Source organism: Spodoptera frugiperda, chromosome 1 (genome assembly GCF_023101765.2).
Source record: "Spodoptera frugiperda isolate SF20-4 chromosome 1, AGI-APGP_CSIRO_Sfru_2.0, whole genome shotgun sequence".
In the NCBI taxonomy this organism is placed as follows: Eukaryota; Metazoa; Arthropoda; class Insecta; order Lepidoptera; family Noctuidae; genus Spodoptera; species Spodoptera frugiperda.
The window spans coordinates 9105127-9123254 of record NC_064212.1 but is presented as its reverse complement, the minus strand read 5'-3'; the positions used below and the strand labels follow the sequence as shown (position 1 = coordinate 9123254).

The 18128-nt window shown below is 35.7% G+C and overlaps 4 protein-coding genes across 4 annotated transcripts; 1 reads left to right on the top strand and 3 right to left on the bottom strand.

The window, feature by feature from the left end:
* Positions 1 to 704: 704 nt before the first annotated feature.
* LOC118273523 (carbonyl reductase [NADPH] 1-like) lies at positions 705 to 1789 on the bottom strand. The gene has a single exon (XM_035590537.2). It carries the CDS (start codon positions 1629 to 1631, stop codon positions 807 to 809), a length of 825 nt encoding a protein of 274 aa, XP_035446430.1. The 5' UTR covers positions 1632 to 1789; the 3' UTR covers positions 705 to 806.
* A 1040-nt stretch (positions 1790 to 2829) lies between these two features.
* LOC118273184 (transmembrane 9 superfamily member 4) lies at positions 2830 to 7084 on the bottom strand. Its single transcript, XM_035590015.2, has 9 exons — positions 6948 to 7084; positions 6486 to 6871; positions 6186 to 6341; positions 5380 to 5657; positions 5001 to 5204; positions 4219 to 4636; positions 3766 to 3949; positions 3547 to 3685; positions 2830 to 3382 (listed from the first exon to the last, which is right to left on the bottom strand). The coding sequence occupies exons 1-9, from the start codon at positions 6954 to 6956 to the stop codon at positions 3282 to 3284; spliced, it is 1875 nt and encodes a 624-aa protein (XP_035445908.2). The 5' UTR covers positions 6957 to 7084; the 3' UTR covers positions 2830 to 3281.
* A 619-nt stretch (positions 7085 to 7703) lies between these two features.
* Positions 7704 to 10444, top strand: LOC118273185 (neuroguidin). Its single transcript, XM_035590016.2, has 2 exons — positions 7704 to 7929; positions 8088 to 10444. The coding sequence occupies exons 1-2, from the start codon at positions 7921 to 7923 to the stop codon at positions 8979 to 8981; spliced, it is 903 nt and encodes a 300-aa protein (XP_035445909.1). The 5' UTR covers positions 7704 to 7920; the 3' UTR covers positions 8982 to 10444.
* A 215-nt stretch (positions 10445 to 10659) lies between these two features.
* Positions 10660 to 17800, bottom strand: LOC118273183 (radial spoke head 10 homolog B). The gene is made up of 10 exons (XM_035590014.2): positions 17315 to 17800; positions 17037 to 17083; positions 16485 to 16634; positions 15725 to 15955; positions 15383 to 15496; positions 14180 to 15164; positions 13882 to 14106; positions 13169 to 13509; positions 10966 to 11095; positions 10660 to 10676 (listed from the first exon to the last, which is right to left on the bottom strand). Exons 1-8 carry the CDS (start codon positions 17652 to 17654, stop codon positions 13193 to 13195), a joined length of 2409 nt encoding a protein of 802 aa, XP_035445907.2. The 5' UTR covers positions 17655 to 17800; the 3' UTR covers positions 10660 to 10676; positions 10966 to 11095; positions 13169 to 13192.
* Positions 17801 to 18128: the final 328 nt, after the last annotated feature.

The window sequence follows — 18128 nt, the reverse complement described above, 5'->3', positions numbered from 1 at the left end:
TTTTTAATGTTTTACATTGGATCCGACAAATTTTCAAATTAAAGACGTGTAGACAGGACAACGTCTGTCGGGTCCGCTAGTAAATAATAATTCTTTATTATAACGTAGGTACTTATTTTAGTAAAGTTGTCGAGAATCGTACGTGGAAGAGATATGCTTCGGCACGAATACGTCGGCTCAAACATAGTGTCATGGCCTCATAGAAAACCCGAATGGTGAAACAGTACTTGATGTATTTTTACTCGCCCAGTCCACCCTACCCCTCAAAAAGGTGCTCTTGGGCGGATTACTTACCATCAGGTGGTCAGTTCTGCTTCTACACCCTCCCCCATTCTTCTATCCCATAAAAATGGAAATTCAAAAGTAGAATGCCAGTTTTGTGATCATTCTAATGAGGGTACTTGTTATATTGCCATAATTACAGTTCAATGAAAGGATTGTAAAACAAAATAATAAATCCAATGAATAATATGATGGTGAACAAGAAAAAACAATTGCTGTCTGAATTTTTTTATAATTTTCTCTAAGAAATAAGTTTACAACACCATCATTTCACAAATTATGATGAGTCATATAAAAATCAAAGGGTTTTAAGAATTTCATTGAACAAAATTTAAGCTGTTATGTACGTAAATGATTCACAACCTCCATTTAGGAAAATATAGATATATACCATAAATACTAAGTAACAAATGAAAACATGCTTATTAAAAAGAAATGATGTATTTTAGTTTAAAGTGCATGTGACACTGATATCACAGGAGTAACATGGTTGTAACACTAACAATTTAAAAGCCATTACATCCTTAGTCATCCCAGTTAACATGATGACAGTCATGCCATATGAATGATCCTTTTAGTGACTGAGGCGCTTCCAGTGCCAAGTATAACGGAGCTCTTGCACCTCGTTCTGGGGTAAAGTCACCCATGCCTTTGGTCATATCAGTCATCACAAATCCAGGGTGGACGCAGTTTATAGAAACGTCTTTACCCTCTTCACGGAATTGTCTTTGCTGAACAAAAGTTAATGCAGACATAGCCACTTTTGACACTTTATAATCTCCATACTTGCCCGCTATGGAAAAGAATGCAGTTTTTCCCATTTTGGCTGCATTCAAAAACTCATTCACAAACTCTAGGATTTGTTCAACAGTAAGATCATCTTTAACCAGTCTGTCTAGCCATACTTGTTTGCGAATATTGGACAGTAAGCCCCAGTCACTGCTAATATTTATTATTCGGGCGGTATTTGTAAGAAGAGGGTAGAGTATTCTTGATATAGTCAGTAAACTCATAAAGTTCGTATCGATGAGCTTCTTCGCATCTTCATATGAAGAGATAGCTTTGTCGAAGTCTAGAATACCAGCGTTGTTTACCAAAACATCAATGCCAGAGTGATGTGTAGAAATATGTTTAGCCAAATCTTCGATGCTTTTCTCGCATGTGACATCCAGTATGTGAAACAACGGTTTTAGGCCTAACTCTTCTAATTTCTTTACGGCTTGTTGCCCTCTCTCTTCATTTCTTGCCGTAAGATACACAACACCATCAAACTTTTGGCACAGCCCTTTCACTATTTCGAATCCTATTCCTCGGTTGCCGCCAGTTACTATTGCTACTTTGGTTTCCATTTTGTACGTAGAAATTTAGAAACTTATTATTAATTACGTAGAAAATACTACGTTTAAATTGTAAAAATAAATATTTATTTTATCAATGCGCCTAATGACATTTCGTTTATCCGGTAATTTTGACATGCTTGTGGCGGCGTATGGCCAACTTGACACTAATAGTGACACTTCATCAAAGCTGTCTAATAAGAATGGCTTGAAACCTAGTTTTTTAATCCCAATATATGTCCAATAAGAAAAATATTTTCTAATCAGAAAAAACACCACCAAAATGGAGACGAGATGGGTATGAGGTATTTTCTAGAATAGCAATATTTTTCGTAAATAAGTGCAATGAAAAGTACCTTTAGTTGCGATTGCGAGCCAACCAGTCTGCATATTTCACATATAGATTGTATTAGAGTTGCGCAGCTCCTTCCACCGATGCCCCTCGTAAATCCAAAAAAATACTAGGGACATAATTGTTATACCATTACCTCAAAAATCTAAGTTTAGATTGAGCGCAACGTGTCACAGATCAGATTCCCACAAGCAGGGCGTTGTAAGTTTAGTATGACCAACAAATAGTTCCGAAATGTTATTAAGGTTTAAACGTGCATACATCAGGAGAAAAAATATTTATAGTAGAGCTCTCAGCCAGCGAATACACATCTCATATTCGGTAGAACTGAATAATTTCCTACCTTACTTAACTTCGGAGATCTACGCACCAGCACCACATCTGTTGTACATGTACGTAACACCTTTGAACAGGTAAAGATACTTATAGGCAGAGGTGCATATTTTCAATATTTTCCTCTTCTAGCGCTACTTTCGGGGGCTTATTAGGTAACAATTTGTACGGAAATCGAACCAAAGAGCCCTGCTCGGCAGTCGCGCTGCCATTCGAGCAACCAGGCAATCACAACAGATTACAAGAAAAAAATAAGTCGTCGGAGAAGGGATTTCCAAATCAGTAGATGTAACGTAGGAATAAAGGTATAATAGAGCAAGCCGATGTGTATGCGTACTGCGTAGACGAAAGCATGGACATCCAAGTACAGATGTCTATACGTTGGCACTGTAGTTCTTTAATGGCTTTTACCGGGTGCTACCTACCGGTATACCAAGTTATTTTTTTTATCCGATAGATGCTTGTACGACGGTTCGTTGGTAACCACTAAAACTATAAGAGACGCGATTAATATTTAGGCAGGTATATTGTATTGTATTGTATATTCTTATTTAAGAACGAAAACACATTTTTTTCATAAACTTTCATATTTTGGGAAATTAGGTACTTCAACAGTTTAAGGAGATTTAATAGCCATTATGCGTGTTTCAAATATAATGAAAGGTAATTGAAACTATACGACATTATGGACACATGTGGGACAAATATCAAATGATAGAACTGGAATTAGCTAACTAATGCTCATGAACAAAGCAGGCAGTGTTTGATTTCTACGTTTTTATAAATATGCATCTTAAATTCAAAATAATACAAAATGAATCTTATTATAATCAGATAACATTACTTTTTAAAATGCAATTTTAACTACATTCCTATTTACACAAATCATATGCTCAATACAAATCAGCAAAGGATTTTTGTTCACTTCATTCATCACTCAAACTTAAAATAAGAATTACAGTTAGTGTTAAATAAAATTAGTCAATTTTTACTGCAGCATAAATTTTCCTAATAAAAGTGTATGCTGCGAAGAATCCGATGGTGCCAGTGAGAAGCCAAAATGTTAACACCATAAGACCTGAAAAATAACAATTTTATAGAAACAAAGAAATGGTCAACTGATGAAAATAAATAAATCATCTGTCTGTTGTCCTTAAAGGGTAATAATAGTTTTGAGCTGGATGTGTTTTACTTTTCATAATGACTAAATAAAAAGAAAACATTAAATAGACTTCAAGTTACCTGTGTAGCCAATATAAAGCAATGTTGGTATGAACTCTGTGATTTCCAATTTTGTGAAAAAGTAAAATATCGAGTATATTAAAATATAAACAGCAGATCCTCCGGACACGACGAAACTCTTCCACCACCAATGGTAATCCTGAATACAAAAGAAAACGTAAGAAATTACGAAAAAAGTTTTTCAATATAAAAATAATAGGGAATAATAGTTGTGATTACCTCTCCACACAGTTGAAAGTACACCATAACAATTGATATTTGTGATACAGACACCGCAAGTATACAAAATACGAGGAATAAGAATCCAAATAAGTAATAAAACTGGTTCTCCCACAGTGCGTTGAAAATAAAGAACAGTTCAATGGATACTGCTCCAAATGGTAAAATACCGGCCATCAAAATGCTGAAACAAATGACATTTTTTTTATAAAATATAAAATTACATTATTATTAAAATTAAAATAACTTATTATAAACAACGATTAGATTATTTTAATCCATTACTCTCTGGCTCCAAATTTGTAAAAATCAGAAAACCTATCAGTCAACCAATCATACAGTTTATTTTTTTGCAACATAATATAGTATAATTTAATCCCCTACGATATTTTTGCAACATCGCAACTACAATCAACAATATTATATTTTAGGAAGTAAAGTAAAAGGTCTTACCAAATAAAAATGTTCATGTACCAAACTTGTTCTGGGACTTTCCTTGGAATGAAATTAGTTCGAACTGGATGTTGGAATGGTTGTTTTCGACATCCAAAGTAATATCCCAAATACACTAATGGCAATGATATGCAGAACCAAAGACATAATAAAGCCATCATGGTCGAAAATGGAACTGCGCCACTGGAATGTTTACCCATAATAAAAAAGTTTAAAAAGAAGCATGTTCCGAACACAATAGCTGGGTACAGAGTCGCTGTTAGGAACGCAGCCTGCTGCCATTGTTTTCCCTTCATAGTATTGTATAATCGTGCCGAGTAATAGCCCGCAATGAGGCCCATGAACACATAGAGAAATATGGCGGCAGTCATTAGCGCACCGCGGCTCGCCGGTGACAACATGCCAAGCATAGCAATGACTGAAAAACACAAAGATATTAGTTAAAAAGCTAACTTATTAATTACTTTGTAAAGCAAAATACACATATTTTTATTAACATTGTCATTATTCCCACATATGTTTCAGTTCTGAGTAGTTTAATTAAAATTTTAATGATTGCTGTTTTAACAATAAGTTTATTGATTACAATATGTTTATTGATTAACAAACGAAATAGCTTTATAACACTACATAGCTTTAATTGATTAACATTTAGAGATTAATTCCAAAATTGTTTTATCAAACTTGTTATCTTATCTTATCGAACTCAATATGAAACTCAATTAAGTACTCAAACCATGCTAGTTCACAATGCCAAGTGATTTAAAATAAGATGAACTTACATATTGTGATGAGGGTCATAAGAAACACTTGTATGCCACTGCCGATGACAGCAGCAAATAACATTCTCTTTGGTGGTGGACGGAACACATCACCATGAACCAACTTCCAACCAGTTTCTTCCATCATATCATCAATACTCTCATCTGAATTATAACGAGCTATGTCTCTTCTTAATGTGCGCACCATAATCATTGTCAAAATACCTGTAAATTATTAAGGAATACTATTATATACAATTTTACTAACAATTTTCTTAGTCTAGTGTTTAGTAAATAATAATGCAATACTTAGAACAGCTGAACTACGTAACACAATTATTGATAATATTATTGAATACCTACCTAGCTATTGTTTGCTTCTAGAAAATAAATTAATTACCTGATAAAAAGGACAACACCACAATAGAATTTATAATGGAAAACCAATGTATTTGTACATCTTTCATGCCTAAATAGATATCCCATCTCGATGCCCAGCTTATTTCAGACTCTCCCCACTCAACTGAGTATGTGAAATATAACTTAGTGCCCGTGTCTTCATTGACCAGCTGTGGTCTGGGGTCTGATGGGAACTGGCATGAATCATCAGCAAATGTCAGTTCATCCTTGTCCACTGAAACTGTTTCCACTTCGAAGCCAACCACTCGGTAAGAATCTCTGAAAAATCACAATGATGCAATTGGTACAGATAATAATAGGGATGATGACAGGGTATGTAAATTAAAAATCTAATTAATTTCTCAGTTAGGTAATGGAAAAATATTAGAAACATAATATTTTATGTCATATACAATAACAATATTTAAATAAAACTAATCAAAGTTTAGGATAAGGAGCACAAACATCATTTCTATTTATACAATGTAGCTAGAAGTGACATCACACAATATTTCAAATAGACATATCTTCGAAAGTATTTATTTCTGTAAGAAAATATGTGTCTAATATTTTAAAATAATGAACAAGACCGACAGATAAAAATTAGTCATCTACCATATTACGTTCACACACATAGGGAAAACTTATTAAAATAAATGCATTGACATTGCCTTTGAGTGTGATAAAACATATATCTACATTGCTATTAAGAGAATTATTCCTGAGTTCTACTTATTGGTAATAATTTACTGATTTCTCATTACTGAAAAACACTAAAAAACACAATTGTAAATAAACTGTACTTACTGGCTATGTTTATGATATTTGAGTAAAAGCTTCAAATGGTTGTTGATGTATGCTTTGCCTTTAGACATGAAGCCCAGACGATATCCTTGCTCTATATTTCTCTCCGAGGTGTCACTGTTTGTAATTCTTGTAGCTACTGGTAAATTATCAACAAGCCTAAAAGATAATTTATATAATAATTAAACATAAGCCAATGAGTCAAAAATAATCACAATGACCACAGCTTGTAACCTTACATGTTTACTTTTATAGTGTTCAGTTACTGTAAAATAATATCACATATTAACATTGTATACTCACAAATGTACAAAATATTCGTGTTCAATACGACCTGCAACTTTTTCGGATTCCTCAACACTCCAGTTTATTGGATTATTTTTCTGATGGCACAGAAGTCGACATTTTATGTTCTCAGCCATATGGACTTCATACGGAGTGTTTACTATGCGGTCTCCACGTAATACTTCGCCTAAGTTTTCTGATTTATATACAAATGTTCCATTCTTGGGTAAACACAAAGGTAAAGAGTAATATTCGTATGGAAGTTGTGTGTGTATACTAGTCATTTTGACAGCCTTAACTTCAATCCTTTGGCCTTTTTTGAATTCCACCGGAGCCACCCCCGGTACATAGAATCCATTACTGAAGTTAACGAAGCTGCTTAATAAAAAGCAATATAAAAGAACCTACAAAAGACAGTAAATTAGATTTCGGTTCAATAGAAGCAAAATAAAAATATAATGAAATTTAATGGATACGCACCGATAGCATATTGTAACAAATATTATTTAGATAAAATTAAAATAAATTATAATCATTCTACAATAGCTTGTTTCGTCGCGTTTACCATTTATCTATCTGCCACTTCTCCCCAGTTTTTCTGTCAAAAAAGTCATAATGTCAATAATGACATTAGATATAGCTGCGTTCAGTGACGACAATTTTGTATTGTATCAATATATCCTTTATCGTTATATTCCTTGTATTGTATGATCTGCAGTCTACGGTCATCACCGTTATAAATAAATATACATATTCAAAACTAAACTTAAGTATTATGTTATTTAAGGGTTGTGTTACCGTTAAGTTTTGTACGAATTTACAAAACAGCCACAAGCCACACCACTCTAAATGTTGCGTTGCCTGCATGCATGTTTCCGGATTCTCATTGTTTTCGAAATTATAAATCCTGCCCATATTATTTTACTCAAAATCTCGACAATAATTGGTTTTGGTGCTCCCACACAGCGGTTATATAACGTTATACAACAATGTGTAACAATAACATTTGTGTTTAAACAAATTATAACAGTGGTTGTAGAGTATGTTACATGCTGTTATAAATGTTACACAATGTTGTATAACGTTATATAACTGCTGTATGGGAGCACCATTACAGTTGCAATTGCACCAACTCTATTCTTCTTTTCATCCAAAGTAATAATCTAGCAACACTGGTTCCTAAACCATAGATTATAAACAGAGAACCGCATTTGTGATCTATGCAATGTATCTATGTCATTTATCAATCTATCAAACGCAAACGAATACCTAGTGAATAGCGCCCGCCGCGCGTCACACGCACAGTTGATTGGTTTTCAGTGACTAATTATGGGATTTTATTATTGCTAAAAGTGCATCTGTGGACAAATATTAAGTGGCATACCTTCTAAATTATTGTACTACACATTCTGCAGGAGAAGTTGCATTTAAGAGAGGTTAACTACACAGCATTATGGTTCAGGTGATTGTTTTGAAGTTTAGTTAAACCATGTGATTAGTCATTAAATTAAAACAAAGTTTTTGTTAAAATATTTCATCGTATTTCGTTTTAAAATTAAGTATAACTTTGCTTTAATCAAGGCAGAAGTTGACTCTAATTTAAGTGTATCATGATTACAGGCTTCAGAGGAAGTAGAGCAGCCTGACCTGCCTCAAGCTGTTAAGCTGCTAAAAGAAATGAACAGTAACGTGCAGCAGGTATCACAACTGGTGGACAACATGCTAGTGCGCGTCAAAAGCGGAGAACTGTCTACAGATAAAGGTCTTAGTTTTCTAGAAATGAAATATCAAATGCTACTTAGTTATTTAATTAATTTGACTTATATAGTTCTAAGGAAATGTTCTGGTGAACGAATAGAATCAGACCCATCAATTGAAAGGCTTATTGAAATAAGAACAGTTCTTGAGAAAATTCGTCCTATAGACTCCAAACTAAAATACCAAATTGACAAACTTGTTAAAACTGCTGTTGTTGGTGGCACATCAGAAGACGATCCTCAAGCATATCATGCTAATCCTGCAAACCTAGTGAGTAAAATAAATGACTCTGCAGAAGAATCTAGTGAATCTTCAGATGAGGGTGAAACAAAGACAGACAAGGCTAATAAATCTAATATTTATGTGCCCCCTAAACTAGCCGCTGTGCACTTTGATGAGAGTACCTCAAGAATTGATAATGATAAAAAGATGAAAGAAAAATCAAAGAAGCAGTTCTTGAACTCCAGCATAATGCGTGAACTCCGTGAAGAGTATTCTGAAGCTCCACTAGAAGTCAGCACAGGAAATCATGTAAAACAGTCAATATCTAAGTATGAGCAAGAAAAAACTGAATATGAAGAGAATTATTTAACCCGTCTGCCAGTTACAAAGGCTGAGAAAAACCGCAGGAAAAAGTTATCTACTGTAGGAATGATTGCTGATGAAATCACAGGTACAAGCAGTAATCGAGTCTCACGGAAGCATAAAATGAAATCAAAGAAAGGTAAAGGTTTTAAGAGAAGGCGTACTCAATGAGATAACATTTTCAATGACATTTTGTATCAATAAGAATCCTGTATTGTTGTAAAGAAATGCCTCACTTCATAGGATTGGCAACTAGAGTTCCATGTTATTGAATTAAACTTATTTTTCTCTGTATATGTTTTCAATTCTTAATTACTGTATATGGAAAAGTAATAAACCCTTCATAGTCCACACATAAACCTGATTCATTACTTATATTAGAACAACAGTATGAATCACATCAATAAGTTGGAAATATTAATATAGGTACATTTATCCTAAACATTATATTACAGAAATAGTCAAATTAACATGACCAAGCCACAGGGTAGTTCTTGCTTTAGTTTATTAAATTGGGTGATTCTTTAAATAAAATATATAAATATTAATAAAGTCGATATGAGGATAACACAACACAAAGCTAATTCGGCCGATTGAAATACAAAATGTGATTTTGAAATATTGAACCGTGCCATTGCTCTCAAACAATCCAATAAAGATACAGAATATAATAAGTTACTATATTGCCCAACAATGCTTGAGATTAATGATTTGTTAAATATAAGTGAAGGTTTACTGAAAATTAAATGTCTGAAAAAATACCATGCAATGCAAGTTGCATTATGTTATAAAGATGAGAATTATCTCTCTATATCTTTGTGAAAGATACAATGCATGTATTCAGCTATATGTATCTGCTGTATAATATTCTAGGAAGCAATTAGGTACTGTGTTGCTTCTGAGGTGAATGTTCAGTACATGTTATTTGTATAATATAAAAAGTTTGGCAAATTCACAATATCTCTGCATGTGCGCCTTATTGAAATAGGTTTGGTATGATTGGAACTCCTTTTAAATTATTTATTTTAGTTGTTTATTTTTGTGTTACGTTCAATAACTAAATATTCTGTAAAAACATCAATTAATATGATAAAAATAAGTTTGTTGTTTAAGGATGCTTCCTTAAATGGTTATTTTATTCAGATGTCCAAGATTATCTTGTGTAAAAGAAATACTTTGATTCAATTTTAACTGTATAGAATGAAATTTAAATACTGGCATTGTCATTACCTATAGCATAATCTCACCAAGATCAAGCAATGGAATAAAAAATATTATAATTCTAAATTTTATTTCAATTAAATTATAACAATTTTATTAAAGAGAAAATAAATCTATAACAAAGATTACAAAATAGATGTCTTTGCTTTTGAAATTTTAACAAAATCATGTTCAGAATAAAAACATACGTATTTTCAGAATCACACAGAATTTCTATTACAGTTAATAACTCGGTTAAATAAACTATATGTGAATGTTGATATGTATGTGCATCCACTGCCGCTTCTATTAACTGAGGTTGCCAATCAATTCATAATCGTAGGTTTAAGTTCTTATTTTGTTTTTGTTTGTGTTTGATTTAATTTTCGTTTATTTTTGAGATTGAATAATTATAATAAATTAATGTATTCATATTTTTTTGTTTTCATTATTGTCCAAGGATTTCTCTAGAGCGGGGAATGTTTGAAGGCACGTTGCTGGATCGAAAGACTGGCATCGGAATAATCTCATTTGACGTATGTGTCCTATAGGCGTGTGTGTGTCCAGACACTGGTAGTCGCCACGTGGTGGCGCTGTGCCGTGGTTGTGTGTGAGGTCCGATCGAATCACCCTGTTGAGCAGCCAGGGCGGAGAAGACATCATCAACTGAAAAAAAGCGTGTTAAGTCAGCTTACCACTTTACTCAAGTACTATCGTAAGCAGGTTTACTTTATCACTAAACCATCTTTTTGTGAAGATGGAAACTCATCTAATGACGCCTCTCGTCGTGGGTGTGCAGCCGGAGCGATAGTATATGGCCAGTTTCACCCGAGACCGCAGCAAAAATTACCCTCTCAGGCTTGATATCGGGTCGAGCAGGTCTTATAACAATGTCAGCTAGTCTACTAATCCTTACAATATACAGTCCTCATGTGTCAAGGAGGTATATACGTACCGGTCTGGTCACTGCAGGATAAGGAGTCCTATAATCATCTTTTGAAGTAGAAATGTAATCCATTACTCCAAAATCTGGAGGCAGTTGGGCTAAATCGGCACTCTTCATTAACTTATTTCGCGCTGGAGTGCTTCATAACGTAAAACAAAAAAAAACTTAGGTATTAATAAATACGCTGCCTACCTAGCTGTTCAATACCTTATAAGTTTTTAAACTGACGTGGTCACTAACACTAGTATTAGAACGGATGATCTGTTCATCCGTGATCATGGCGCTTGCAACAGTGCCGAAATATCGGAAACTCACAGAAATAAAAAAAAACATGGTAACTATCCCGTTTCGAGTTCTAATACTAGTTCAATACCTTGTTCAAAGAAAGGTCCTACTATACTATATTGCTAAGAGACTCGGGCTAATTTCCCGATTGGCGTCAAGTATTTTTTGATTTTTCAAAATTCTCATTAGGTGACAGCACAGATCCTGCCTGAGTCTTCAGTCAGTACCTAGTTACCTACAACTACTATCTAATCTATTGTAGTAGATAGTTTCGTTTCCTCACAATATATTCTTGTGATGTGGTAGTAGTTCGTATCAACCTCATCCTAGGTAACTCCTTTACTTAGGATACTTTTTAAAACAAAATTTCACTTACTCTGTGCATGGATAAGATGTGAAATTAACTAGTGGCTTGAAGGCATATATTGGATCAGTTTTGGTAAATATTTGTGCGAGCATGTGGCGAGTTTCGGTCATGCCCGTGCCTTGGTCGCTATCGCCCCAACGATTGTATGTACTAATGTTGTTACTGAGCTGGTCGCGGTACACATAATTATCTTTTTTCTCCGCAAGCATAGCAAAGTTCCAGTTCTCTACTTTTGTTTTCGGACTATACCTATTCTTCGAAAACAGAATCTGCTGCGGCTTTTTAGCCGTTGGATGCCGAGACCTCATTTTCCCGATTGATATAATCTAGTACTACACAAATAAACGGTTTTTATGTATTAACAAAAATGTATTTTGTACAGTACAGTTGTAATATCTTATGTCAAAAGTCAAATTTGTAACGTCAGCGTCATTTATTGTCATTAAAACGAAACAAGTTTTTATGCAGTGAGAAAAAAGGCTTTCCTTTTACCTAGTAGGTACCTACTACTTATTAATTACTCAGAGTAAATGTTAATAGGTGTTTGTAAATAAAGACACCTATTGTTCCGTGGGGGTAATCAAATCGAAACACTTTGTCCAACCTGTAGTGGTCCAACAAAATTACCGTACGGTTGTAGAATCGTACAGTAATTTTGTTAGCCGCGACATCGACACCTCCAATACGTTAGCGGTTGGCCGCCTCGGTAGTTGAGTGTACAGTCCACAGTGAGCACACTTATCAGAATAATAGCGCGAAGACGTTGCAACGCGCTATGAACAACGCGCTGCGATCACCGTACTACGCGATACGATCACCGCACTATGCGATACGATCTCCGAAGTACGGGCTATGCGCTACGGAGTATATGGTATGAAATATGCGCTATGACCTACGCGCTACGGAACGCCGTATGCGCTACGCTACGAGTACTATGGTATGAAATATGCGCTATGACCTACGCGCTACGAAGTTCAGTACTACGAGCTACGCGCTACGAAGTCCGTACTACGAGCTACGCGCTACGAAGTCCGTACTACGAGCTACGCGCTACGAGGTCCGTACTACGAGCTACGAGCTAGTAACTACTCCGAGCTAGGCGCTAGTAACTACTACTAGCTACGCGCTAGTAATTACTACGAGCTATGGCTTTAATATTTCGCCGCAACGCCGTGTAAGATCATAAAACGCGTGTTCCTTACGAGCCTCGAATAGCTCATTTCGCTCAAAACTCAAGAAAATATTTATATATTTTTTTTCATAATTTGTAAGCCTGCGATCAGTCGGCTAGACTATAATCAGGTGAGTTGAATGATCATGAGGTTAAGCGAGGCAGAGCCATTGCTCATTCTCCCTATATTAAGGCAGCACGTCTGCTCTCTTGAGTCTCTTAATCTGGTTTGGTTGCAAGAGCAAGCTGGATAGCGGGTTAGGGTGGGATGCTAAACGTTCTTGATAGTTATCAGTGTAGCGCTTTACCTCGTCGAGGATGGTTGGCATTTCAAGGTACTCATGGATTTCCGAGTTTCGAGAAACAAATACAGGAGGGCAGGTACTTACTTGGAAACTTTCGTTGTTTTATGTTCATTTAGATCTTGCACCGTGTCCCGCTGGAGTACTGGGCGGTGCTAAAGTTTCATTGTACATGGCCAATTCTTTAAATCTCAGTTCTTCATCTCTCACGCGAATGCTTTCTTCGGCGCACGAAATAAACGCTTCAAAAAATTCGAAAAACGAAAGTTCTATGTCTAGATTCATAATTTTATTTTGTTCACATAGCTGTGGAAATATTCTTGCAAATATGCTTATAATGGTTTTGCTTGATAAGTTGCCGAAATTGAACAGTTTCAATTTGTCATAATTTTCAGGTAATTCAAAAAATTCAGGAAGCTCATTGTCATCTGGAATAAATGCGTATCGATGTTACGTTTAAGTAAGACATTAATTTGTTGTCGACCCGTTTATTAACTAGTTAGCCACCCCACATAATTAGCTTAACCTGTTATCATGAAGGAATATAATACCTAAAGGAATGAAATTCGTATAACGTACCTTGTTTATGACAGTCAATATAAAATGTCTATTATACTGAGCAACTTTTTCAAGGTAGATAAATATTTATTGACTGCATGGCTGATACAGTGATATGATGACACAAAGAGTTGTCTCGAGGGAACCTAACTCATGACACGTTGCACAGTAGGTGGTCGTCTAGACATTGCGCTGATTGTGCATTCAATGTGTAAGTGAATACTTAAGATAATGATATTTACCAACAATAAAGGACAATTCATCTCCAAATATATAAACGTTCCTCCCTAGCGGCAAGTACATATCGGGTACTTCGACAATGTCCGGTTGAGGATGTAGCAGGGAGTGCGGCATGCGTCGAACGGCGCGCAGGAAAGTGCGCACAGTGTGTGGTTCTCCCAAACTGCGGTATAGGTCGTAGGTGGCTCTTAACGGTACGAATTGACCGAAACCATTTACCAGGTAACCTAAAATTAATGTTAATATCTATATTTTCCACACTTTCAGTTATCTGAGTTAAAGAGTAGAAACGACTCCTACCTTTCTGCTGACTAGTTCCCGGAATAACGTCCAAATCCATGAAATTTCTAAGGGCACTTGCTATGATCGTATCAGGCTTAGGACCAGGCATTTGTCTTTTTGCATACAATCTACTAGCAACCGAAATTATACTATGTAAAAACTGCCAAAAGTAAACCTTTTCAAACGGATTGTGAGCAGACCTTGCTAGCCATTCAGGATTTCGGTGATAAATCCTATCAATCTCAACGAGTGTTAAACCTCGCTCGTGGACATTGCAGTCGTAATATAATTGCCATAAATATAAGCGAATCAATATAGGCGTGAATTCTATTTCTTCGGTGTTGCAAATAGTAGCATATTTGTAGTAAATGTTTACCAATTCAGTTTCGTAGCATTTCAAACAATTTCGTAGCGAAGTTTCCTCAAACATGATCAGCGTATCGAAATTTTCTTTTCTAAGTGCTTCCTCTGAAGCAGTTTCCTCAACTCCACCCATTCCTAAATGCTGTTTTCCTAAAATATTATTATTTTCCATGAATTCCATGATTATATTTTTTCTTATTTCAGCTCGTTTATCTAAATTTTTAAACGCTTGGTCGACATGATAAATGAGGCCCACGTTATTGTCGCATATATCAAATTTATGTGGTTCGTGGCTAACAATTGCAAAAGCTTTTTTGGCTTCCTGTACGTATCGTGCTTCGGTTCCAACTGCTGGTGCTATATTGTCTTCAATGAAAAGGTTTTTATCTTGAAGAATGAATCCATTGTTTGTGACAAACTTGCCAACTCCATGTTTTTTATTTCTTTTAAACTCGCCCTTGTAATGCGAACCTAAGCCCAATCCGAGGTGAAGAATACCATAGCCATGTCGTTGACCTTTTTCCCACGAGCCATAAAATGCATTTATAGATGGCACTGACATTGTGTTATTATAATAAGCTTCCCATATGTAAATTCCGTTGCCAGACATAACTCCATGTTGCCATTCGCCACGGTAAAACTGTAAAAAATATATAAATAAGTTAAATAGACAAGGGGGTCTATAAACAATTTTAAATCACTAAAATCCTGTAGAAATACAAGACTCAAAAATATTCGTTACACAAGACAGTCATCCTTTCGGTGTCTAAGTACCGAAATACAAGTACAATAATTACAAATAACGAATTAATGGCAGAAGAGGTTCACAAGTCATGACTTTATGAGTATGAAACTTACATCGTGATTTGGCCATATCATTAAGCCCTTTCCTTGCCTAATATTTCTGTCCCAATCTCCTTTATATCCACTTGATTCATCGTACTCTCGAGATCCGTACCCAAACCTTTCATTCTTGAAAATAGACATGAAACATTAATATTTATACCTAAATGAGAATACTCTAAATAGTCGAAAACAATTGAGCAGGTAACTCGGTCATATTACACAAACAAAAAATGCTGGTTAAAAACAGCAATATCATGAATTTAATTATAAAAAATGTTAAAGTACGTCGTAATCTTGAGAAATGCTAAGACGAATTTGACTAGTGATTTTGAAAATACGTATTATAATACACACATGGATCCAATGACCATCATAGGAGTTCTTGAAGTTATGAGAATAGTAAATGACTCCGTCTCCGTGCTTAGTTCCACAGTGCCAGCTACCAATGTAGGAACGTTGGGTGCGTGAGTCCACATAAATCCCATGGCCATGTCGCAGGTTACCGACAAACTCGCCCTCATACCACCTGTCATCCTTCCACTGAAGTATACCCTTCCCGTTTATTTCATTGTCTTTAAATTGACCCTAAAATAAAATATTTAAGATATTACTTGAGCTTCAAGTCAAAAATCATTTTTATGTAAAATATCACGACGAGATCATATAGCAGACACTGTCCAAAGTAAATCTTCTGTAGAACCAAGTGTCTAATCTTACATGCCCAGGGCCCAGCCCAAAATTTTATGTAAAAAACCTCTTATGTATCTGATATTGTGGTTACAGGCGTAGCCGTGACTCGTAACACTTAGTCGTAGCGCGGGGAACAGATGAATGCGGGGAAAGTGTTTTCCCCGCATTCATCTCGCAAGCATCTTATAAACCGTGGACGGAAATAATTTACTCCGCTTAGTAAAAATATCCGTTTTATTGTGCTTCATATACGACGATAGATAAGGTGTAGAGTTTTTATAAACCTTTTCCGAGCTTAAACGGAACGGAAAACGCTGCTACGCGCTACGAATGCTAAGAAATACGGTTATACTGCTGCTGTATATCACCGTAACTTACTACATACAATACGAACTTATTTTATATGATACAGTGTTCAACGCACCAAATAAATAGTTCCGTCACTCCAAACAAAACGACCTTCTCCATGCATACATTTAGAAGATATATTTCCTTCGTACATATTGCCGTTACGGAAACGAATAATTGCCTTTTCATCTGGGCTAGACCACCAAACCATTTGAGTAGAGTCCAACTGCGCATTTAAGACAAATGAAACTTGAATGGTTAATTATTTGGCCACTATCTCGCCTGGTGGGAAGCGGTGATTAGGGCTACAATGAAGCATTGCAATAGACCATGAGCAAGCATTCACTTGGGCTTTGATGACACCTAGGTTATACATTTCGGGTAGAACTTCCTAACCTACACCATGAGTTAAGTCTGTGACTGCCAATAGAAAACTGTTGAAGGCAAATCCTCCGCTAACGTCGGTCACCGGTGACCAACACGGCGTTCAATGTGTTAAGTGACGTAGATACAGATTGCAATCGGGACGAACAACATTATAATAACTTGTTACGTCTTCGTAGGAATGATTTCTACACACAAAAGTTCGATAATTTTAATATCAAAATATTTTGTCAACTTTATTTACCCCAAATTCTATTTTTGATCGGCTTCGTCTACTTTTAGATCCTTTTGCTGAAAAAGAAAAAAATGTACTTAGGTTCGTATTTATTTATTTTATTTTCAGCCATGGTCGTCCGGTCGTCCCAATGTAGGGCAAAGGTCTCCCTACCCTCCTTCCACTCGTCTCTTTGTAGAGCTCTTTCTTATACCTACGTATGGTCGATAAACTTAAGGGCTGCATAACCGTTTCGTGTCCAAAAATCTGGCTTATTTTAAAATGAAAACCTTAAGTGTGATACTAACATGCAACTTTTTTCTTTTTTCCGCCCATAAATGTTGTATCGCTAGCTGTCTTGGTTCCGAAATCTAACCGAGAGCTGTCATCTCCTTTTGGTGCAATAGTTTCCCATGATTCTACAATGGTTTCCAGCATGGCTTCGAACATCATTGTAATTATATCTCTTCGGATGGAACCCTTGGGACGAGTCGATATAGAAGCTGAAGAATCACTATTGAGCGGCACAGTAGATGGGCCTCGTACTGTAGACCATGTGTCAATATCACCTTCCAAGCCTGGCCGTCGACGAGATATCAAAGAACTTTCACGCCGTGTGACCGTACGTTGAGAATCCACGTAAAACATTCTGAATCAATTATTAGGTGCAACAATTGTAAAATATTAGTTTAGATAAAAGCAATGCACATTAAAACCGCTAAAGTTTTATATTTTTGTTTATTCTTCAAGCAGTTCGTCCCAAAGTGAGTCACTATTCGTTTGTAGATCTTTGTCATGAAATGACATTGATTGACAATTTAATTAATTGTAAAGACCTCAATATATTTTATAGACAAGAACGAGATTTTAATGTTTGTTTATGATTCAAATAAGTATACGTCATCCGTCACACCACTCATAAAATAAATTAACACACACACACAACGTCACGCCTTTTTATTCTCGAAGGGGTAGGCAGAGGTGCACATTACGGCACGTAATGCCGCTACACAATGTACACCCACTTTTCACCATTGTGTTATAAGTCCCATGTAATAGGGGGTGAGCCTATTGCCATATACTGGACACAATTCCAGACTGCGTGCTACTACTGAGAAATTT

What these genes read in the sequence shown, in the direction of transcription:
- LOC118273183 (XM_035590014.2), bottom strand. Translation starts at nt 17,654, where the DNA reads ATGTTTTACGTGGATTCTCAACGTACGGTCACACGGCGTGAAAGTTCT. An exon ending in AAAAAAGAAAAAAGTTGCAT is followed by an intron (nt 17,084 to 17,314) that starts GTTAGTATCACA and finishes TTTCTTTTTCAG; the next exon opens with CAAAAGGATCTAAAAGTAGA. An exon ending in GATCAAAAATAGAATTTGGG is followed by an intron (nt 16,635 to 17,036) that starts GTAAATAAAGTT and finishes TTAAATGCGCAG; the next exon opens with TTGGACTCTACTCAAATGGT.
- LOC118273523 (XM_035590537.2), bottom strand. Translation starts at nt 1,631, where the DNA reads ATGGAAACCAAAGTAGCAATAGTAACTGGCGGCAACCGAGGAATAGGA.
- LOC118273184 (XM_035590015.2), bottom strand. An exon ending in CACGAATATTTTGTACATTT is followed by an intron (nt 6,342 to 6,485) that starts GTGAGTATACAA and finishes ATTATCTTTTAG; the next exon opens with GCTTGTTGATAATTTACCAG. An exon ending in TATGACCCTCATCACAATAT is followed by an intron (nt 4,637 to 5,000) that starts GTAAGTTCATCT and finishes TGTGTTTTTCAG; the next exon opens with TCATTGCTATGCTTGGCATG.